Below are 25,010 nucleotides of genomic sequence, written 5' to 3' on the forward strand. Positions count from 1 at the left end.
TGGAAGAACTTTTTTGAACAATGACAAACTGTGGGAAGTTGTGCAAAGCAAATGGAATAGCATCTCCTCTTTGGTTGAGAGCATGTCTAAAAGTATTGATCTTTTAAAGAAATCAAAAGGGAATGCGATTCCATCCTAAGCATTTATTAAAGTAAATGTCTTGTTCTGTGTTATTAGTCTCGTTTAAGTTTCCTTGTTCAATTGTTCTTGTTCAATATAGCATTTAGTGCGATAAAATGTATAAAATTTGTTTGGCCCATTTTTTTTTTGCTCACGAGTGTATATTTCATAATTTGTACTGAAATAAAATATACTGAACAAAATAAATTAGATTATCAAGATAATAGAATCTGACATCAATTTTTTAATTTAATCATTTATTGCTGTTTCTGTAATGATTGATACTCATAAGAATATATGTATACTTGACGTTCATGTTTGTTATTGTTTCTAAAAGATATTCTATTTCTTACAGTCATCAATTGAGAAATATGTGAAGAATATTCACCACTGGTTGATTCCATTCTTAAAGAGATGTGAGAGGAACGATCCTCATGCATACATGACATTGCTAAAACATTATATGACGGATATTGCCAAAGATGATCTGACACTTCCACTCAAAATATTTGAAGCATCAAAAGCAAATGTAAGATGTTTTAATATTTTCCATATTGTTATCATTATTCTTATTTTCTAAACTTAATTTCTAGGAGTTTTATAAAAGTTTTTTATTGATGTAAAACTAGTTGACACGTGTTCCAGCATTGCCTGGGAAAGTAGATTAATTCAAGCAATGTCATGGCCGAGTTTGAATTCTTGAATTATTTGCTGCTTATTATTATCTTGCATGAACAAAGACCCCTGAAAGTTTAAAGGCAGTGTTTTAAATTGTACAACACTAAATAATTTAGGTGACCAAAGTAGGAAATAATTTTTGGCAAATGATATTGAATTTTCATTGAAGAAAATAGTGAAAAAAGGATCAGAAGTTATGGGATTAGAAATGTTCTCATTTTTGGATTACACATTTAAACACTTATAAAATAAAAAAAAATTGTGAACATTATCATGAAACAGTGCAATTCTTTTGATGCTTCGTCTTGAATGTTTTACTTTACATTGAATCCACAACTGTTAATTCACTTGAATTATCCGATTAGGAATCATGGATCATGTCCATTCTGTCTACATAGTTGTTGAAGAATATTTCCCATATTCCTGGATTTAGTTTTCTTTTGATTTTAAGTTTACCAGATTGTTGGATGATTTATGATTCTTGCTTCAAAAGCTTCCTTTTTATATGTTGATGCCAAAATGTAAATTAACTAGTTACATGTAATGACTGCATATAATGTTATTTTAATTACAACATTTGGTTTGAACTTGACTGATATTGAAGTGTCATCACCTTCTATCTTTTTTTTAATGTTTGTAATGTTTCCAGAGTTATGTTTGGTTATGTATATTTCTGTTTTGCACAGATCTTAGAAAGGGAAGTTAGTCTTCTCTTGAATTGTTTCTGAATATCTATGTAACACTGTTTCAACATATGTAACTCTTTTTACTACTTGAAACTCCCTCCATTTCAAGAGTATTTTTTTATCTAGCTGAGTATTTTCCAGATGTCTTGGACCAAACCATATTAATTGATTATATGTTCAATATGTTTTCAAAATATTTGTATAGAACTACAGACCAAGCGATATCCATAAATGTTTCATATGTAGAAATTTGTCTTTAAATGTATTTGATGCATCCATTTTTCTGCAGTCAACTTAAACACAACAAATCTTTCAAAAAATCTATTTATGATATCACTGAAAAAATTATCTCCCAGATTATTAATAAAACTATAGTAATTTATTTGAAATTCAGTTTATCAAACATAAAAAAACGACTAAATTTTGGCCTCAGTTAAAAAAAGAGAATATAAATAAATGAATTAGTTTTATGGAGATGTTGAAAGAAAAAATATTTAAAATTAATTTAGTGTGTGTATGAAAACTGTGACTATTTTTAAGGTTTAGAAGTTTTTAGTAGATTAGAAATTTTGTGGTTATTTGTGTTTTAATTTTGATTTTTGATGATTTCAACTGACCTTAAAAATAAATCCAATGTATTCATAAAATACTAAAGAAGAAAATTAATTTGATATCTTATTTTAATGATGAAGTCATTCATATTGATTGCTATGAAAGATATGAGACATTTTTTGCTTCAGCTGTCCACACCTGTGATTGCCAATCCACTTGATCTTATACAAATGGCCATTGATGTGATTTATACCTGTGAACGGTCAGTTTAATCACTCTTTTCTAGTACTTTTCAAATTTTTTTATATTCAAAATGATTTACTTTTTATATTCATGTACACAAGAACATCTAAAAAGTTGTCTCATTTTCAATTATCTTCAATATAACAAAATGTGAACAAAATAAAATTATAACTTTTTATTTTCACATTTAACAAGTTTTTATAATTGAGTTAATGTATTTTTAGAATATATTTGTCAAAAATACATCTGAAAAAATCTTTTTTAGAATTACTAAAAGTTGTGGGAAATGTTGATGCTGATAGCTTTTTAATTTAGTGAATCATAAGATCTGCAAATTTGATTTTAATAAGTTTCTGAGAAATGCATTATAATTGGATATATAAAAAATCAAAATCATGCATTTTAAGTAAAAGCACTATTAAGTAATTACATGTCAAAATGAGTAAAAATTACAAAAATTACAAAATGTAATAAAGTAAAAGATTTGTTAGAACTATTCCTCCCACCAAAAAAAAAAAAAACAAATCATTTTTTTAATTTGAAATAGTGAAAACAAGGGAGATAAAACAGATAAGTCATATGGAATTGACAACAATAGTAAAGACATAAAACTACATTATTCAATAAATTTTATTTTTTGTAATCATTTTTCTACTAATCATTTTTCATAATTTGGGGAATTTTTACTAATTTTGAAGTTATATGTAATAATGTTTTTACTTAAAACGCATCTTTTGATATCCAATTAAAATGCACAATTTATGTTACCATTCACAGAACATATCCCATTTTGAAGATAAGAAAAATAAAAATTTAAAAATGTAATAATGAGAAAATAATGAAAGCATGATATGTGTTATAAAATTAGACTAAAAACTTAACCAAAGACGATACTATGCAAATTTATATAGTGGTTATATGTGCTGGAAAAGTTAAAAAGACAAGAGAGCTTTCTTTGATGAAACAAGTTAAAACTATTTAATATCCACTTTTTACCTCATCCATTGTTATTTAATTAGACAATATTAATTATATTTCACTAATTCTTATCACTAATTAAAATTTTTCATTACAAAGAAAATGGTGGATAAGTTAGATCGGCTCTTGAAGTGATAGGGAAATAAAAAAGAAAAAAGAAATGGAAAATAAATTTACTCATGGAAATTCCCTATTATAAATCAGAACAAAACAACACTTTTTTAGAGAATCCACATCCCTGATGGGTTTCCGTGTGCATGGCAATGTATCATGTTTTCTTTTTATGAAGAAACTGATGTGCATCCTTAAGATGCATGAATAAGATTTCAATGCATCCTTTTAGATTTTTATGTGTCTCTTATACAGGACATGGCAATCAGTTTCTATAAAAACTTATTTTATGAAATAAAATTACCTTTGTAAGTAACAATTTGTAAACAAACAATTAAAAAATGATGAAAAGTAAATATATACTAAACAGCTAAATTTAGATTAATAATAATAAAAATTTATTATTTAACATAATCCTTTGTTCTGATTGTCAAATACCAAATTTTACTGTTTTGCTAACAAAATATTAATGAGTTTTATTTTTTTGTTTTAATTGAAAATTTTCAGAGATGATCAAGTGGACATTGCTGGAAATATCATGAAATGTTTACCTTCAAAAATTCCTGGGTAAGATGAATATATATAATATATATATATATATATATATATATATATATATATATATATATATATATATGTATATATATATATGTATATATATATATGTATATATATATATGTATATATATATGTGTATATATATATATATATGTATATATATATATGTATATATATATGTGTGTATATATATATATATATATATATGTATATATATATATATATATGTATATATATATATATATATATATCTTCTATAATATAAAGCTGAACGTGTGTGTGTGTGTATGTGTGTGTGTGTGTGTCTGGTCACGAATAGGCTCCTACATGGTTGACTATTTTAAAAAACTGATTACATATAATGATAGAAGATGCCTCGAGGATCAGCAATGGGTATGTTTGATCTGGCAGAACGGTGGTTCATAGAAATTGTGGGTTCTGCGTTCGCGCCTGGCCCCCAAAGTATGGAAATAAAAAATAAAAAAAAAACGTTTACAAGGGTTTTTGATATAGATGTACTTAAGAATACTTTGATAAGTATGTTTCAACTTAAATAGGGATGGTATAATAAAATTGTGGGGTCTGCGTTCGCGCCTGTACTCCATGGAAATATGGCACAAACTTTAACAAAGACTTTTCATATATATTTGCGTAAGTATACTAAGGTAATTATGTTTCAGTTTGAAGAAATATGGTATAATAAAATTGTTGGGTGTTCGTTCACGCCTGACCTCCATAGAATGTAAATATGTCACAAAGTTTAACAAGATTTTTTAAAAGGGGTAAGGGTCCGCAAAAACACCTGAATTTTAATCTTAATTCACGTTAGATTTTATTTATTTTTTTGAGTTGAATCATATTGTGTCAAATAAATTCACCTCATAAATTCATGTTTTTATTAAAGTGAAAGCCAAAAAAAAAGTCGGAACTTTAGACAATTCTCGACACAAATTTTGCATAAGTGTTTTTTTCTTTCTCCACTTGCACTTGGCACTCTTTCGAAAATAAATAATAAAATAATAAAAAATAAGAACGTTACTTGTTATCGTGTCAAAAGAAGGAAAAAATCCTGCTCACATGATTATGTGTCTTTTTAAAAACATTTACATAACCTTTTTATTTATATATCTGTTTAAGCTTTTTTTTGTCAGTGTACTAGAAGAAATTCAGTTGATTACAACCCTTTCTGTGTGTTCTTTACATTACAATAGTACAACCCTGAATCTGACAGCACAATACTACACCGTTCAATACTGTAAAACTGAAACGAAGCTGTTCTGCTTGAAAAGGGTGCCATTTTCTTCTTATTCATATTTATATCAATTCTTTGCTTTAAAAAACTAAAACAATTACGTGTTTACTTTTTTAATATCCCATTTGCTGTTTCTGATTATTTTACTAAAGTAAGTAAAGCTTCATTATTTTTCAAAACTGTTTTTGTTTCTTTGTTTTTCAATATTTTGTCGATATTATTTAGTAAGAGTGTTTAGCAGAAAAGCCAACAAACGACTACCCGAAAAAATAAATATACAAGAAATAAATGTTACCATAGTCAATAAAAGTTCAGTCATGTTTTTTTTTGTTTTGAAATAGTTTTTAATGCTTTTTACTTGAAATAATTTCAGCGAACCGAAATTAAAATGAAATTTGAGGGGATAACTACTTAAATGAATTTTTATATAAACTACACATGCCATAATCGAATATTCCTCAAGCATAAAATAACGGAAAACATTGAAATGTTTATAAATATTCCTTATGTTGACGGAACTCTCTTAAATTGTTAACACAAAATGCTCAGGTGCCCCTCCTTCAAATTGAAAACCGGGCTCTCCATTTCAAAGTCGCTGCCATTTTGATTTTTTTTTAAACCGGTTCGTGAATTAAAAAAAAAAAAGAACTTTTTTTACAAACTACTTAAAAAATACAAACCAATGCCATAAAAAGTAACTTTTATTGACTATGGTAACATTTATTTCTTGTATATTTATATTATTATATATATAACATTTTCTCTTTGTAAGGAAACATCATTTTGTTGGTCACTCTTGGCTATGAATGGAAACAAAGTTGATATAAAAAATATATTTTCGCGAAAATTATCTTTACTTTCATGATATTTTGCTTAGGGTAAAATTTTTGAGTATCAAAACCTATCTATTTACAACCCCCTCCTTTTCATAACCTATCATACTTTCATCAATCACAGTCCATTTTCTGTAGGCTGTTTTTGAACCCAGTCAACGACGGGTACTTCTGCTAGTATATATATATATATATATATATATTATATATATGTGTGTGTGTATAAATGTATGTATGTTATCAAGATGGTGATTGAAGATATGCTTTTGTCAGCTGTATGAATATTAAAAAAAATAAACATATCAAAGAACCTCTGACAACTAAATCCAGCTCCTGATCTTCTGGTGAAAATGTTTCAAACAGATAGAAGAAGGGATGAAAGTAAGCTACCTGTGACTTAAAACCAGTTTGTTTCAAGTTGACAGCTCATTAGTCTAAGATGATTGTTGTTTAAAAGAAATATTAATTTGATTTCAAAACTGCGGATGGGGTTCCTTAACCAGGTTTATGGCAATTTGTCTAGGAGAAGGAAATTCTGATGTAAAACCTGCAGTTAAAGTGATTACTAGTCATTTTGTCATAGCATTTAAACAGGTTATAACCCTGAACACTTAGAAACTAATACTTGTGTTATACAAGTGTCTCACTATGATCCAGTGATGTGCAGATGTCTCTCTGTAATCTCGTCTATCATCTAAATATATTGTAGAAAGTATAATATTTGTCTGCCACCTGTGTTACAAGTCATGCAGATCTGCAACTGGTTTATGAAGTCACAAGCAAGTCAATAGGTATTAAATCTCTCCCTCTCTGTCTATTTTAGTTCCTCTTTCTTTCTTCTCTCTCTGTCATTGACAAAGTTTAGTAACTGCAATAATAGAATAATAGAAAAAGAAAGAAGCAAGAAAGAAAAACATGGTCATTATAAAGCAGCCAACTTTTGTACGTATATCAAAAACATTTTCAAACATTCTTGAATGTTCTTTGCCAACATTTTTCCACTAACTTCTTTTTCCTATGTGCTTATCCTGAACTGCAGGATCTAACCTAAACATTTTCCAGTAAGATAAAATAAATAAATTTTATCTTGTATTAAAATAAACATATTGACTTTGAATCCCCAATTTACTAATATGGTCCCTAGTCATCTCAAATGAATGAATATTAAAGTAATTTATTTTTTATCATAATATGTGTAAATCGCTTTACTGCAGTATCAACATTTATGAATATATGTTTGAGTTTTAGTCACATACTCAGACAACTGCCCCTTATATAAAAGACTAAAAAGGCAATTCACATTGCCTGAAACAAAAGTGTAACATAACTTCTATTCTTCTCTCTTGTCTCCTTCTCCCTCCACACTATTCTTTTTTTCTTCACGCAGCTCATTCCTCTCTCTGTACATACACAAATAACTTTAGTTGGAATAAGGGAAATATTTGTGAAAAAATGAGTTACTTCCATTTAGATGATTATCTTAAAAATGTATGTACATCTTGATAACATTGAATGACCATTTGACCCTCAAATAATTAATCTTTTTTTAATTTTAGATATTATACATCTGCCGTTGCGCCGGTTAAAAAAATGTTAACTTTGTGGGTTATCTTTCAAATTTTAACTGGACATATCAACATTTGTCCTTTATATTTAAACTCTTATATAAAAATCACTTTGTATGTGTGTGTGTGAGTTCCTTCCTCATATGTTCCGAAACGGCTGCAGCTATTTTTTGCAAATTTCATGCAATGGTAATTTGTATGCCAGGCAGTATTCTTAGATATGTTTTGTACAAAAATTATCCAGTAAGTATCGAAAATCAAAAAAATCTGATTTAAAAAAGTCTTTTCTCTCTTATAAATAAAAAAGAAGAATTTTGAAGGGGAATATTTTACGTTACACCAACTAAGGGAAATAATAAAATCTTAGCAAATCATTTCTTCTTAAAAAATAGATTTAGTGTCATCTGGAGATATAGTTCAGTGATAGATCATTCAACTACAGATTGAATGAGCCCCTGTTCAAGCCTGAGTGTACTTCAACATTTTATTTTAATTTTTTCTTATTAATGAGTTTAATTTATGATAAAAGAAGAGGTACCATTTAAAATCGCTGCAAATCATTTACATATTTTAAAACTAAATATTAATCAGAAGTGACTTTTCCAGGGCATTCATCGTCAAGCACAAATATCAGCTGACGTGATATTGTAAACACACACGGACGGAATTCGATGAACGACATTATTATTTATTTATATTTTTTTTGCAAATTAGTTCACCGGGCAAATTATTCCTTGTAATAAATATTCATGATGGAGGATGTATTTTGCTTGATTTTAAAATAATAAAAAATGATATACCTTATCTTTAATCTTTGCATTGCTTGCAATTAGAAAAAAATAACTGCACATCATTAATAAGAAAGGTACTTATGCACTTTAGTGCCCATTTTTCTGTGAGTCTTGCTTGGCAATGCCTGGCAAAAAACGGAAAACGACGGATTATAACGAGCAAGTCAAGAAAAAAGTAACTGCTGTACTATAACAAGCAAACGCAAGTATAAAAAAATGAAAGAAAAAAAACAGCAGAAAGAAATAAAAACAGAAACCTACCATAAGGATTACAAACATTTTACTGTTTTATCTTTTTAGCCAATTGTTTTTCTTTCTTTTTTTTTGTGGGGAAGGAGTAATAATTTTTTTTTTTTTTCAAAGAAAAGTTTTGAGCAGCCGATTGTAGATTTTGTAAAACAATTTTTCTTTATGCATTTTTTTGCAACAAAATAATCTTTTTTTAAATTTTTATATATAGTTTTTTTTTTTAAATTATTTTTTTGCAGTTGTCAGTTATTGTGGTTTAGGCTTTTTCTGGGCAATGTGCAGTTTCCTGAGGGTAGGCTATTTCTTTAAGGAAAGTATTTTCTACCGGTTGAAGTAAAGCAGTTGATAACAGCAAAGTAGGCTGAGAAAGGTTGTTAGAGAATGTAAAAGGAGGAGGAGGAGGTGGAAGCTTTCTGCTATATGCTTTATGATAGACAAAAGAATTCTTTCCAAATTTTTGTCTCCACATAAATTCACTAAAATAACTGTTAAGCAGATCGCTGTTGGTGCCACACTCTTTTATTTTGTTGTTTCGCCTCCTTCCATATCCTCTCCACATGATTTGTAGTAGCCCTAGTTGTAGGGTCCACTAAAAGAAGGTTGTGGTTAACAGTAAGATGTTTGTACCCTTCTGATCCTACTTTGCAGTATGCTTTCCAGCAATCGGAAACTATCGTGGTCCCCGGCAGTATGTATTTTATTAACGGAAGAAGGGTTTCTGATTTATGGTGTGGGACTGTGGCAAGAAAACCCCTCTTCTCAGCAAGGGCGTAAACCCAGAGTGATTCGATGACCCTGCTGACATTATGTTTTCTTCTATTTAAAACGAATTTCCACTGTGTGCCTTGGGCCTCTGATTTGCTGGGGACTCCTAAGGAAATAGCCTTGATAAATATCCCTCAGGAAGTTTTTCCAGTTGGTGAGAGTGTGATCCGACCCAATATCGTACTCTCGATATAGGTTTTTGTGTGTTGCCATTTTGAGTGCCCACAAATATATAATTTGTATAATCATAGGTAGCAGAAGATGGGACCTCTCGAAAAAGGTGCTATGGCACAAAGACATCCATTGTCTGCAGTGGCCATGAGTGCACCTCCAGCCAAAATCATCATTTACGTTTCTTCATGATGTACTTTAACTGAAATGTTTTGCATCTCCTCTCCGTTGCTAGCAGCTGATTTTCCTGACAAAAAACGAGGACGTTTTCTGTGGATTTACAAATTATTTCCAGCCTGGATTGATTCATTTTCCTTATTTTTTAATTTTTTTGATTGAAGAAACGCAGTGAAACTCTGCCTTTCATTTCTATTCCTGTTAAACTCCTTCCTTTCCATTTTTTTTTCTTCCAGTTTTTAATGTCTGCTAGTTGGTGTCTCTCTTTTGGCCTCACTCGTTATAATCCAGCGTTTTCTGTTTTCCACCAGGCATTGCTGAGTGCGACTCACGGAAAAACGGGCACTAAAATGCAGGAGTACCATAAGAAATAACTTTTGGATTTCATGAATGTTATTCTATTTATGATCTTGGATCTTTTTCAATGTATTAATTTTATTATTTGTTGGTGTATTCTACAGCTCCTCATCAAATGCTCAAGATTTACAGAAGCAAAAAGAAAATTTAGAAAATCACATTTGGTAAGTTGTTTATGTAAACTAATTTCACATTAATTGATTCTTATTACATTCATATTGTCATTTTAATAATGTTTTAATTATCTGTACTTCTTTATATTTTTATGGCAAAGATCAGAATTATTTTAATTAAAATATTCTGTTCTTCTTCATTATTACAGCAAAATTTGAAAAATGAAATATCAAACAATCTTTGAAGACAATTAGTGAAAATTAAGTTGTGCTAAATTGGCCAAAGATTTTCAATTTTCAGAAAATATTTACCTCCCTTTTGTTACAATTAGAACTCGCCGTTTTTTTTTTTTTGCAAAATTCAATTTTTGTTGCTGATTATCTTTGAAAACTATTTTCATTAATAATTAATTTTCTACCTCATTGTTTTTCATAATTTTTGGATATGTTCATTACTGTGACATAACAATTCAGTACATACCATTGGTTTCACTGGAAATTCAATATTTCAGTTTTCAAATTTCATTACAATAATGCAAAAAAAACAAATATTTTACACTTAAAATGCTATATTTAGCAATTTACTATATTTTTTAACACGTCTAAATTTATGCTAGAATAAACAAAAATACTTTTATTCAATAAATAATATAACAATAAAATATATTAATCAAAAATATGTAATCATTTGTATTAGCAAAAAATTGAGCATCATCCAGTTTCACCTCAATATTTAAATCTGATTGTAAAAAGAAAATAAACAAAATAATATAGAAAATTCATTATGTTCTTTAGTGTTGGGTTAAATAAAGATAGTACACCTAAAATTATGCAGATTCATCCATTATTTTTATGGAAAAAAACAAATTTCATTCTTGAATTCTCTCATCAGCTATTTTTGCCGTAATTAAAGTCAATACCAAAGGGATGTAACTCAAATTTAAAGAGTCAACAAAACCTCCCCCCCTCCTTCGTCATTATTATTATTACAAATGGTCATATCATGACCATCATATTTATTTTTGACATAATTAAAAAATAAATAAAATAGGAAAATACAAACTTTTGCTTAAAAGTAATACATTTCATAAGTTGTAACTATTCATTACTAACAACTGTAATTAACATTACCTGAACTTATCCAAAAATTATTTGCTACTAAGTCTTTTCAGACTTTCTCATCAATTAGCTGTAAACATCATTTTGACTTATATATTCTGGTGACAATGCAGGATCAAAGGTACCTAAAAGGACTAGAGAAATTTTCAAATCATAACAAAAAATGTATAAGACTTATTTAAATTTTTATGATGTATGTACCGGTGATAGAAAGAAATTATTGTATATTAAAAATCACGGAAATTTATCAAGTAGTTTTATTTAAAAAAAAAAAAAAAAAAAAAAAAAAAAGGACAAAATCAAATTTTATGGCTTTTTAGCGACAATTGATGATCTCTTAATTCCATTTTGCAAGACAAGATAATTCCAAATAATTCACACTTTTTTTTTCTTAACTTGGGAAAGGGACATTGGGAAAATTCAAATTCGCTTAAAAATGATTTCAAAATAAAAGTACTTGATCAATTTGCATGATTTTTTGGTGTACAATATTTTTTTATTTTCTTTCTCTCATGCGTGGATACATCATATATTTTTCTTTATTTTTGTTTTTTTCTTCACGGGGGTGGGGGAGTTATGAACTAGCACCAAAGTTTGATATTCAAATTTTAAATTTCTGTAAAAGATGCCTGAGCTAGAGAAATTGGCATTAATTTAGACAAAAAGTAAAATTGAATTTATTTCTTCATGAGATTATCTTCAAAATTTGTCAGTGACGTAAATGTTTGATCATGACAAATATGAACCATAAAACATGAGTGTACACAAACCAAAACATAAGAAAAATGATTGGCATCAAGTAGTTTATTTTTTTTGAAAAATGTTTAAACTCTTGAGTGTTTCTTCGTAAAATGTTCATCATAAATGTAAATTTATATTTGTTTGCATTTTGATTTTTTTTCTTCCATATTTCCATTTTTCAAAATCTCCAGAATACTCACCAAATTTTTAGATCAGTTTTTTTTTGCTATTCTTTCTTTTAGGTAACACATCAACAATAATGAAAAATTGCTTATATTTTCATCAATATTTCGTTTCTAGTATTCAAAGACTTCTCAGGATGTGAAAAAAAAACATAAAAATTAAAATTTGAAATATGCAATGTGTTTATGAAGTGGAATGAATGTTTCTTTTTTTAAATGTAGATATTAACAATAAATGGGATGGTACAAAGTTTTGTCAAAAATGTGTTGTAAAAAATAGCTAGTTTGAATTAAAGTTTAGGTTTTGTTTAGTATTATTTTACATATTAAAGGAGATATATTAAGGAGCTATTGCATCGTTTGTGTCAGAGTTTATAAGTGCTGATTCAATAATTCTGTTTTTCTTCGCATCAGCTATCTTGAGAAAGTCTGTGAACAATAAAGACTGAACATCTATAAACATAAATAATTTTTTATTATGTTGGACTATTAATTTTGTAACTCTTAGCATCAACAAGAATATAGAAAGTTTTTATTTTACGTGGAAGATTTTTTGGTTTGTATCTGAATTTCTTGTTGTATGTAATTGTGATATGTTCATTTATTTTTCAATTTGATTCATCACTTTTTAAAGATTAAAATGTGTTCATAGACTAAAATTTCTAAGCTTTTGTTGTTTGGATTATTTATTAGATCAATTTTTTCTTATTCCTTTTATGTAGCCATATGACTTAATGTTTTTGTCTTTTCAGGGCGGCAAGAATATTTAATGAATATGGTTTACACCAAATGATTTCTTCTATCAAGGATGCACAGGTAATTATATCTACAATTATTTAATTTTTTTTTTTTACTATTTAGTTCAGGAGTTATAACGGCCAAGAGTCACTCAAGGATAAGTGTTAATCAGAGAGAAATGATCAGCAGTCGAAAGATGAAGTATACTGGGAGTACTAACATTTTTATTGATAGAGAGGTCTATAACAAGAATTTGTTGATGTTGGATTTGATTATGAAGTTGTAGTTAGCAAGGAAGCAGTTTTTTTTTTTTTTTTTTTTTTTTACACAGTGATCACCACTTATCAAGGCCCGGAAACCACTCAGGGATAAGGGTTATTGCAAGTACATTACGTTAGTGAGGAGATTTGCTGAAATGTTTACTTAAGGGGGCGGTTCATTAGGAATTTGTTAACATTGGACTTGAAGACAACCAAGTTGTAGTCCGGAGGGAAGCAGGCAGACGGAACAAAGTTCCACAGGCGTGCAGTTCTAAGAAAGAAGCTTTGTTCATGGAATCCGCGTTTTGATTTAGGCACAGATATAGAGTGGGGGAAATTTTTCACAGTGGATTCAGCTAGACAGGTGTTTTTCGTGAAAGATTGGCGAGGGGGGACCAGAGATTGCAATAATCTGTTCCATAGGTGGGAAGCCTTTGCAAAGAAGCTGTCTGTGGAAATTCTGCCTAAAGCTAGGCGCATGGAGGAAGAAAAGAAAGTTTGTTTTGTTCTGATATTTTCATAATTTGGTACTTGTCCAGAATTCCCCCACATTGAAAACACAAAAATAAGGAAAATCGTTATAATGTATGTACCCGTAATGGAAAGAAAATATAGTATTTCAAAAAGTGATCAAGTAGTTTTATTTTTAAATAAAATAAATCAAATTTTATAGCTCACTGAATTGAGGCTGACTTGCTATGCTATCCTAAAAATAGTCTCAAGCAAAAGGGAGATAACTCGACATAAAATTTGCAAGATTTTTTATGCAATGCCTACGAATTCCTATTAATTGCTTACAAAGTATTTAATTTCTAAAAATAAAACTACTTGATCAATCTACTTGATTTTTGGAAGACAATATTTTCATTCTGTCATGGGTATGTACATTGTACAGATTTTTCTTTATTTTTGTTTTAGAATATAGAGAGAATTCTAACTAATTTTAACTTTTTTTTTATTCCATTAAATAGAAAGATGCTGAATCTTCAAAGAATTTGATTGTAAAATTAACTCGTTCTGCTGGCAGACGGTAAGTCGATTTTATTCCTTGTTTCAAATGGAAAAATTTGTGCTGATGACAAAATATTTTTCATATCTATAATTTATAATATTTTTTTCAGAATCATTGATATGCAATATAGGGAATATCACTTTTGCATGAATTTAAAAATTAATGATTTATATTTCTTTTCTTAGAACACCAATCATGAAAGAGAAAGAATGGTTTGACTTTTACAAAAATATCACACATCTTCGAGAAAGGCTCTTCCAGAATGTCACACCTGCTGACGCCTTAGAGGTACGCATTTGTTCATAGCATGTTATTCTCAAGTTCTCTGTTTGGAAATTAAACCAACAAAAAAAAATAATAAAATAATAATTAAAAAAGTATTATTGTTACCAAACAAAACGTTTTCAAAATGTTGTGGAGATTTATAAGATACAAAAAACACAAAGTTTTATTTACAAAACATTTTAGTTAAGCAAAACATATAAACTAAAAAAATAAATTAATCTAAAATAATAACAAACATCCAAATAAAACAAATGTTGTGCAGAGATTGCGTCACAATTTGAAAAAGGTATTTAAAAAAAATATCTTTTTGAATATTAAATTTTTCACTATAAAAAATCTTTAATTTATTGTAAGTTTTGAGTTATAAGCCATTTTAGTTTTAAGAGTAGAGAAATGTTGTTCTCAAAAGAATGGCAGTGTCAATCCAGAGAAGCTTTGAATTGTAAAAGTTTGCTGACACAAATGAACAGCAGAGTTCCTTTCCATGTGAAGACAAAATATATGTACAGGAATTCTAAGAAATTCAGTATATTTTATGGAGTGATTCCAGTTTCTGATTAGTTGATAGCAGAGTAATTTTATGGAGTGATTTCGTTTTCTGATTGTTCAGTGACCTCTTCTTCCAGCTCATTAGCAAAAAGATTTCTCATTATATGAAATAAGCTGGTTTGTTAAATATAATTATCAGGATTTTTTTTTTTTTTTTGCAACTATATTCTTTTAAAGTAATATTCTGGATTTTGAACAGACACAAATTTCTGTCATAATAAGGATAATGTTAACAAATGAATATATATATAGATATTATTTTAACTTATTAGATTAAAAAATATTAAAAATAAGACAATTTTAATTTTAAGGAAAAAAAAGATTTTAATTTATCCTCTCCTTTTTATTCATAGCATTTTCTGTTTAATACTGATTTTTAAGGCATTCAACTTTTAAAGTTGTTTTTCATATGCATTCAATGATTGTGAAAGACTTGATTAAAATGTTATTATTTTTCTACTCAGATCTATGCTGCAAGTATGCTTTGTTCAAGTGACATCGGAGTAATCAACTTGGCTAAACATTACATCACAAGACAACGAAATGAACCAAAAGCTTTGCAACGTGCAGATATTACGATTAAGGTGGCTTTTGATGATTCTGTCCGCTTGGTAGTAAATGCAGCTCAGGAGTATTTCAACTCTGCAACAAATCTCAGCCACTTTTCAATGATCATGGCCAAGTAAGTTTTTTAAAAAATCTTTGTTTTATAAATTATATAAAAAAAAGTGACTCATTGATTTACTTATTAAGTCTGGGTTAGATTATTTGGTTTTTAACTAAAATTCCCCCGTATTAAAAAACAAAAATAAAGAAAAATCTCTATAATGTATGTACCCATGACAAAATGAAAACTTCATAATCCAAAAGTCATGAATTGATCAAGTAGTTTTATTTTTATAAAGAAAATCATTTTTAAGCGATTAATTCATAGGCATTATAACATAAATCCATCAAGTTTTAATTATTAATTTATCACTTTTTTTTTTTTTTTTCTTTTTTGGATTGTTTTAAAAATAGCAGACAAGACAGCCACTCTTTTGTTACTCATAAAATTTAATTTTCTTATTTATAAATAAAATTATTTAATCAATTTATATGATTTTTGGAATGTGATATTATTGTTTCATCATGGCTACATAAATCATACGGATTTTTTTTCATTTTTATTTTTAATATCATGTGAATTCTGAACAAGAACTGATTATTTTATTTTTTGTATATTTGGGGATTTTTTAAAGCCAATAAAATACAAATGACAAATCCAAAATTAGTCTCTTTTAACTATATCTTCTCTTTCTATCTTCTTTTCACTCTCTCTTTTTCCCTCTCAAGCTATAGATTAAATAGTATTTCCATCAGTTGTAATATTTCCTTTTATTCATCATGGACTATTATAATCTAACATTTTATAGTCAATTTTATTACCTATGACTTAATAAACAGAGAGAGTGAGAGAAGTGTGAGAGAAGAATGAAAGGCAGATCTTAAACATTGGGAGAAGGTGAAAGTGATAAACAGAAATTAAATGTAATAAGAGATGGGTCACTTCAAGAGTTGATTGCAAATTAAGACTAATTAGGAAAATTAAAATGATTTTTTTTTAAAACAAGCTAATACTAAAATGAAAAATATCATAGCATGTATTTTGTGTGATTAAAATATATATAAGAAGAAAAAAGCCTTAGTGAAATGTTTATTAACATGTAACAATAGTGTAATAATAGAGTTTAATAAAGTTACTGTCAGTATAGAAATTAAATTTTGCTTCACATTAACATAAACTGTTTTATTTTATATTTTGCGAAAAGAAAAAGCCTTTGCCTTAAGAAATAATGAATATTATTTTAATAAATGTTAAAATTTATATTTATAGGACTTGTCTAAATTTGATAGAAGATTCTTCCGAAGATATTCAAAAAGAGTTGGATTTAATTGAATCTTTATCCATTTTAGAAGAATTTGGAATCAGCATTTTACCATTGCAAAGTAAGTATTGTGATTATAATTATATATAATTTTTTTTTCTCATATATATAAAATATAAGCTACATTTTAGAAAAAAGTATGGCACAATCATGTTGACACATCGGTTCTCATCAGATCACCAAAGTTAAGCAATGTTGAGCCTGGCCAGTACCAGATGAGTGATCATTTGGGAAGGTTGGGCGTGGGGCTATCACCCTCCCCCTGAAAAAAGAACTCTTCATTACAAAAGCATATACAAAAGTTGTGGATGGCCTATGCCTTTCCAGGGGCTCAAGACCATGGATGGAGACATTTTAGAAAAGTTATTGTAACTTTTAATATATTCTGCTTTAAGTTGTATTCTGCTGAAATCGAAAACATTTTTATTTTCCAGTTCGCCTTAAAGAAAACAGATTGGATTTAGTGAAAGAATCTATAAACAGTCGAACAAATGCTTATAGACAGTCTGAAAAGGTAAGTATATCTAATCAACAGCTGAGTATCCAGAAATGCTTAGCAAAATGGTGGCTGTTTTCAAATGATCTGCTCTTGATAACATTAATTGAATAAATTTCTTCTTTGCTTCTGATTATTTTACATGTCTTTATAATGACAAATGAGACAGATTGACCTAAAGAAAGGTTTTAGTCTGCAGAGAACTGAAAATAGGAAAAACTAAAACAAAGCATAACAAGGCGTTTAACAGATTTTTCATGTCAGTCTGATAAACTACAAAGGTAAAAATTTGAAAAGAAAAATATATTAATATATCTTAATGTGAACTTATATATATTTCTCCTTAACTTTTCATAGAATATCAATAAACAAAGAAGTTGTGATTTAATTATTTGACCAATATTTTGTCCCAAAAGAAATAACTGAGGCGTTTGAAGTTATACCTTCTTTTTTCATTTTAGAAATTAAGCATTTTTAGGAAGAAGAAGCATTTTTGTTCCCTTTGAAAAAATATATATGAAAATTTTTAATCTGCCATTTCAAAATGGAAAATGCTTGATTGTTAATATTTATGTGTTTTTTGTTTTTATTTATTTTTTTTTTTTGAAAAAAAATTATTCTAGTAGATCGTCTACACAATCATTTTTCGTAAATTTTGGAATTTTTACTGATTTCGACATAACACATCAGTATGTCATAGTGTCTATCACCTAAAATGCATTTTTAGAAATTACATTATATTTCACAAGCATTGAACTATTTTATTAAAAAAGATCGCTTTTATTGGTACTTGTACAGTTTAACCAAGACATTAAAAAGTGAAAATATAAAAAAAAAATTATATTGTACATACTCGTTATGGAATAAAGTTTTCATACAAAAATGAATCAATCATTTAATTTGATCAAGTGGTGTTGTTTTTTTTTTTTTATAGAGAAAAATCAAATTTTAATGAGATGGATTGTATTGTTGCCTATTTCCGGGGACAAGGAGGGCACCTTTAAACGTAAAAGTGATTAACAAAGGACAAAATGAAAAAGGGATTAAAAAACGACATAGAAACTCTGTAAAATAAGTGAAAAAAACCCCAAATATTTATCTATATATTTGTTCTGTCCATGTTTCAAAATGATCTTGTCAAATTTTGAAAAAACTTTAAGTGGTGATTGGAGTTATCTCCTCGCCCCCCCCCCCTCATCCGCGATAAACAAGATGGCCACAGCACAATCGATCTCATTAAAGTTTGATTTTCCTCTCTAAAAAAAAAAACGATCAAATTGTGATTTTTTTTGTATGAAAACTTTATTCCATAACAAGTACGTACAAAATAATTCTTTTCAATATTTTCATTTTTTTAATATCTTGATTAAACTGTACAAGTATCGTTTTATTAGCAAAATTATTATTTTTAGCGATAATCATATTTGTCAACAACACAAGATCTGTTTATTTCACTTTTGATAAAAAATTTTTTTTTTTTAACTTTTTTAATTTCAAATTTGTAGCAGATATTATGTTCTTGAAAAATATTTTCCAAATCAGTAATAAACACTGAAAATAATAATAGCATGTTTTTTTGTTTCATGATTTTTATATTTCAGTTATTACAACTGGCTAAACTTTTGCATGTGTCTGAATGTGAGTCAGAAATTGATGGAAATGTACACCAGTTAATTGCTGAAATGGCACTCATTGTAAGTATTGCATTCCTGTTTTTTCCCCTGATGAAATTTTTGTATAAAAATAATGTATTATACACAAATCAACTTAAATTTACTAAATTAGTTATGTTAAATAAACTTATATCATTTTGACTTCCATTTTGTTTAGCAGAAGTCTTGCTCGTTTATGCAGAGGAAAAGTCCCTTCTAATTAATACTGTCATAGAACATTCACTCACGTAAGTGGCAGCACCTCTATTTAGCCTGTCAGATAACAAGAACGGGGAAGGAAAAAGAAGAGAAGTGAAAGTTTGTAGATAGATTCTTTATATACATGTGGCATTTGCATATAAGGAGAATAGCAGCTATAAGAAGGATGAACTAGAGAAGTCAGGGAATCGAGTTTTTGACAAGAGAGAGAGAGAACATAAATGTTGGGAGTTAGTATTGTGAATTACAGTATAAGAGAAGTTGGTGCAAATTGTGATATTAGTGAGGAGGAGTTCTGATAATTTTTTTTCATCAACATAAGTAATTCTAATTTAATTTTCAAACTCTATATCTAATATATATTTTTATTACAAGATATTAAAAAAATCATTTCAAAGTAAAGACTATTTTTCATGTAAATTTTAAAAAAAAAACATTCCAATGTAAAGACTAAAAAATATTTTTATTTCAAGATAACAAAAACATTTAAAAGTAGAAACAATTTTTCATGTGAAATTTTAAAATATATTTTTATTGTATAAAACCATTCTTAAAAAACATTTTTAAGTAAAGACTAACAAATATATTTTAGCTATAACATATTTCATTAAAAATACAACCATTCTAAAAAGAAAGACTAAAGACTAGTTTTTTATGTAGAGTTTTAAAATTAAACTGAAATTACGTAAGTATTAATCAGAACTTTTTCTACAGTATACACTGGCAAGACAGAACAGAAGCAGAAGTCAAAAATGAAATAAATTAGCCACTTTAACTTATACAAAGTCCTTTCAATAAGTTTCCAGACTTTTTTCATATGGGCACTTTTATTGATAGTACACACATGAAACTCTAGTTTCCTTCAAAGTAATCTGCTTTGGCTGCAATGCACTTGTTGTACCATTCCAACAACTTCTGGAAGGCTCCATGGAAGTCGTCTTGTGTGTGTGTCAGTGACCCTCATCATAGCCTCTTTCATCTCCTTAGGAATAACCAAAAGTCACAGGGAGCAAGGTCTAGATTATACGGAGGGTAAGGAACTATCTTGATGCCCATCTTGATCAAATAGTCTGTGACAAAGATGGAGTTGTGGAAATACCACTGACCTGATTTGAAGAGTGCTAACCTCTTCTGACATGATCTCTTCCTGAACTTCCTTAAAACCTCAACATAGTATTCCTTGTTGACTGTCTCTACAGTGAGGATCCAGTACATGTAGATCGTGCTTATGATGTTAAAAAAAAGTGGATTATCATAAGTTTCTGGGTGGATTTGCTCTGTCTGGCTTTCTTGGGTCTGGGAGAGCCAGCATGCTTCTACTGGGAACTCTGTCTCTTGGTCATTGGGTCATAGCAGTAGATCCAGCTTTCATCGCAGGTCACCAGAGCATCAAGAACTGCAGGATCTGAATTGATCAGCTCGATCATCTCCCTGCTGTCATGACAACATCATTCTTTCTGATCTTCTCTGAGCACCGTTGGAACATATTTATTTAATCTAAGATATCTGAGTTTGACAAGATCTAGCGAAAGAAAGTCAGAGGTTATGTTGGCTGAAATGTTGTGAGAATAACACTCAAGATTAAAACAATCTCAATTATTGAAATGATACAAATTCATTGATATATTTTTAATTCAGTAAATTAAGATAAAAGATTATAATGAAAAACAAAATAAGATAAAGTTTTGCTTTTTAAATTTATATTAAAAATCTTTAAGAATAAATTTTCTTTTGTGATATAGTTTTTGTTACAGACACCAAATGTCCTTTATAATAACAATTATTTACAAATGATTTCAGATTCATGTCTTTATTTTTGTTGGTAAATAATGATAAAGAAACTAATAAGATTTTTTTATTTTTTCACCAGGCCAAAGATTATACATGTGCCTATTCTGCTTGTTCCCGACTCATGGCTGCTGGTTATCCTCCCGCCTGGAGTGTATGTATGCATTTGGCTAAAGAGGGCAATTGTGTACTTGGCACAAGGTTTGTAACCATGAATTATTATTACTTTATTATGCTTGTGTTATAAGAAAAGACTATACACTCCCCTCTCTTTATGTCATAATAAATGTATGTATTAGTCAAGCAGACACCCCATTCCCCAACCTCTCTCCATTCCACCCACGCAAAGGAAGTTACCGAGACAAGATCCCCTGCCTCATCCCCATTGCCTTTCCAGAAGATAGCAAACATGAATGGATGTAAGCCAGACAGAAACCCCAACCCACACCCATCTCATAAGGAAAAAAACTTGAGTGGGAAATTCAGTTGAGCTGCTGACAGCAATGAGAATACTTGGTAAAATCAGCGCCCCTGAGAAAATGGGGTTGAACACCAGCGTAGAAAGATGCATATGTGACTGAAATACAGCCCACTCAACCCGGATCGGTGGATCGCCATCAGACCGAAAAGGGAAATCAACTCAAAGCTTGGATCTACCTTGGCCGAATGTTATTCTTGGAGATAAATATCCCTCCAATGGAGAACTATATACTGAAAATCACGCATCAAGAATAATATTGAAAAAAAAAAAAAAAAACCGGTGACGAAGGAAAGAAAGGACATTTATGTTAACAACGCACGCTTGTCAGAAATGGATAAACAATAAGAGTTAAGTATCCTCCAATCTTCATTCTCCCCAACCCTCTCCCATGTCCTTATGCTCAAATCTCATTCTTGTTGTGTATAAATTGACTTTTTGCCATGTGCAAAGAAAGAAGAAACATATTACTGTCTGATTCCGAACAATAACTGTGACTCGATTTTCTTTTCGTTCAAAAAAAAAGGGGGGGGGGAAGAGACAATACGTCTTCATGAATAAACTTTATTATCGCACCCCCCTCCACCATCCACCCCGACCTCGACCCGTAATGTTGTCTGCACCTCGTTTGCATTATTGTTGTTTTATCTTTTTTTTTTTGCATTCACCTGTATTACACTCATGTAAATTAATGTATTTCTAGTACGTTCATACTCGATTGTGTCATCGTCTTTCTGATTGCCTTATCCTAATTATTAACCGTGAATGTCATTGGGGTGGTTCATGAGGATAATGCTTGTTCGAACCTTGGCAAGTGCCATTTGGTTGTGATATCATTACAACTGGCACGCTGCATATCTTCTTTTATCTTACAATGTGTGTTTGGGAGGAGAATTTCCCCTTGAAATTCCTAACCCCGGGGCTACTGACACACAGGATTTCCATCCAGGATCCCAATATACGTCAAACACCTGGATTAGACCCAAAACCATTGCACTTGAAAGATATGATACTGTAATAGTATAAATCTAATGATTATAATTTATATCTATCATTTTTTATCAGTTTTACTAATAAGCTACCACTATTTTTATCGTGGTAGCTTATTAATAAAAATGATAAAAAATGATATATATAAATTATAATAGAATAAAAATATTTGAGGATCAAGATTAATGAGATAAACAGATTGACAATTGAATCATGATGAGTATTATGAAAGGATTTGAACTTTCCACATATAACCCACTCAACACAACAGCTGAAGCAAAATACAGCAATTCTTCCTTCCTTGTCAGAAACTTCACTAATGAAATGTATGAACTAAAGGACAAAATAGGGAGGAAGTGAGAGCTATGAATCTGCTGAAAGTAAGCTCTAAGTCAATTTTCTATTGTTATATTCCTAAATACTTAGGAAATAAAGACAAACGTGAGTTACACCGAGTGGTATGTGTACTGGGGTTTATTTATAATACAGAAACGTAAGGCTGCTCGCCTAAGGTAAATAGAAGTACATAGTAACAAGTATGGGGAAGAAAGTCTGATAATCAACACGTAAGACTATCCGTCTTACTGCGACTGCTTGTCTGCCGCTGTCTGCCGCTGTCTGCCGCTGTCTGCCAAACAGTCCAATATATATATACAGTTTGTAACCGGTGTATAGCCAGTTATGTTCCTTCACAACACCTCCCCCTGAAGCTGAAATCTTCCTGATTTTAGCTTAAATACCTCTTCCTTTTAGGGTCAGGGCTTAATCTCCTGGTAACTTTTCTCTTTCTTGCGCTTTTCCTTCTGGTCAGCGTTACCCGGGGTAAAGGTTTCTGTCCAGCCCGTATGGTCGGTTCAGGCGAAATATTCATTGTTTGCGGTACACACGCTGGTTTTGGTATATCAAAAATATCGCACAATGTTTCCATTGGTGTCTCTTCCACATTTGGAGACAGTCTGGGACGTATTTGATTTCTGTGTCTTTTGCAGACAAAACTTAATCCTTGGATGGTATAGACCATGCTCCCAATCCTTTTTTTGATAATACCTTCAACCCACTGATTTCGTCCATTTTGAAAATTTTTGAAATATACATTTTCACCTGGGGAGAAGCACTTGGTATTAAGGTTTTCTTTATTGAAAACTTTCTTTTTCTCTGGTAGCAGCCTATCGAAGACAGATCTTATCTTTCTTGCAAACATTAGCTCAGCCGGGGAAGAATTGACATTATTATTAGGATTTGGTGTCACCCTGTAAATTGCTAAAAATGTTTGAATACATTGTTCGTCTGTGTCCGTAGTAAGATTTTTCTTAAGTGCCCTTTTAAACGTATCTACAAATTTTTCGGCCAACCCATTCGATCGTGGATGGTACACAGGTGTTGTCATATGTAGAATATTTAGTGAGTCACAGAATTCTTTGAATTCATGAGCAGTAAATGCTGTTCCATTATCGCTCACTAAGGTTTTTGGCACTCCAAAACGGCTAAAAATTTCATTAAGCGCACTCACAGTGTTTTTTGCTGTTGGATGTCTAAACTTAAATATTTCTGGCCATTTTGAAAAAGAATCTACAATAATCAAGTAAAAATAACCATTTATAGGTCCCGCATAATCAATATGCAGATGTGACCAGGGTAGGTCCGTCTTTGGCCATGGCGTCGTTTTTACTGGAGGATCTCGAGCTGCTAATTGACATCCTCTGCATGTCTTGACACATTTTTCAACTTCCTTGTCCATACCAGGCCAGTACACATATCCTCTCATAAGGGATTTCATTCTCGAAATGCCCGGATGACCTGTATGAAATTCCTTCAGAATTTTCCTCTGTAACGTTAGTGGAATTACGATCCTCTCACCATACATGAGCACATCTTCACAGATGGAAAAAGGCGTTGTTTGATCTACCTTTTTATTTTTTTTTATCCATCCCAATTGATTTTTCATTTTCTTAATGAAAATGTCATTTACTGCCTCTTTTTTTATTTTTTCGAAAGTTACCGGAAGTTCACGTATCATATTACACATTGAACTTGTACATTCACTTTCGTCTTTAAGCGCAGCAATTACCGTTTCTTCGAAACTTTCGCTTCTTTTAGGGATCAACCGTGATAATGCATCTGCGTGTCCTAACTTTTTTGAGGATACATGTTCCATCTTAAACTGATAGTTTAAGAGGGTTACAGCCCATCGCTGTAATCGATTCGCAGTATGTGTGGGAATGCCTTTCTTTGATCCAAATATGGTAAGTAGGGGTTTATGGTCGGTTTGCAAAATAAAAGATCGTCCATGGAGAAATCGATTGTACTTTGTAATTCCAAATATTATCGACAGCGCCTCTTTTTCAATTTGGCTGTAATTTTTCTCCGCTGCAAC

At 29.9% G+C, this 25,010-nt stretch overlaps 1 protein-coding gene across 3 annotated transcripts in view; it reads left to right on the top strand.

Annotated features, from left to right (window-relative positions):
* LOC145276919 (NBAS subunit of NRZ tethering complex-like) overlaps positions 1-25,010 on the top strand; it is a 199,874-nt gene that overhangs the window by 101,317 nt on the left and 73,547 nt on the right. For all 3 annotated transcript variants that reach the window (XM_080128386.1, XM_080128388.1, XM_080128387.1), the window contains 12 exons: positions 476-649; positions 2,225-2,298; positions 3,876-3,935; positions 10,191-10,250; positions 12,994-13,057; positions 14,211-14,269; positions 14,437-14,539; positions 15,550-15,767; positions 16,962-17,074; positions 17,448-17,527; positions 19,111-19,203; positions 21,251-21,369. In XM_080128386.1, the coding sequence (XP_079984512.1) occupies positions 476-649; positions 2,225-2,298; positions 3,876-3,935; positions 10,191-10,250; positions 12,994-13,057; positions 14,211-14,269; positions 14,437-14,539; positions 15,550-15,767; positions 16,962-17,074; positions 17,448-17,527; positions 19,111-19,203; positions 21,251-21,369 (1,217 nt within the window). The remainder of the gene's footprint in view (positions 1-475; positions 650-2,224; positions 2,299-3,875; positions 3,936-10,190; positions 10,251-12,993; positions 13,058-14,210; positions 14,270-14,436; positions 14,540-15,549; positions 15,768-16,961; positions 17,075-17,447; positions 17,528-19,110; positions 19,204-21,250; positions 21,370-25,010) is intronic.

The sequence above is a fragment of the Euprymna scolopes genome, chromosome 5 (assembly GCF_053919585.1).
Source record: "Euprymna scolopes isolate OS-2025 chromosome 5, ASM5391958v1, whole genome shotgun sequence".
Taxonomy (NCBI): Eukaryota; Metazoa; Mollusca; class Cephalopoda; order Sepiida; family Sepiolidae; genus Euprymna; species Euprymna scolopes.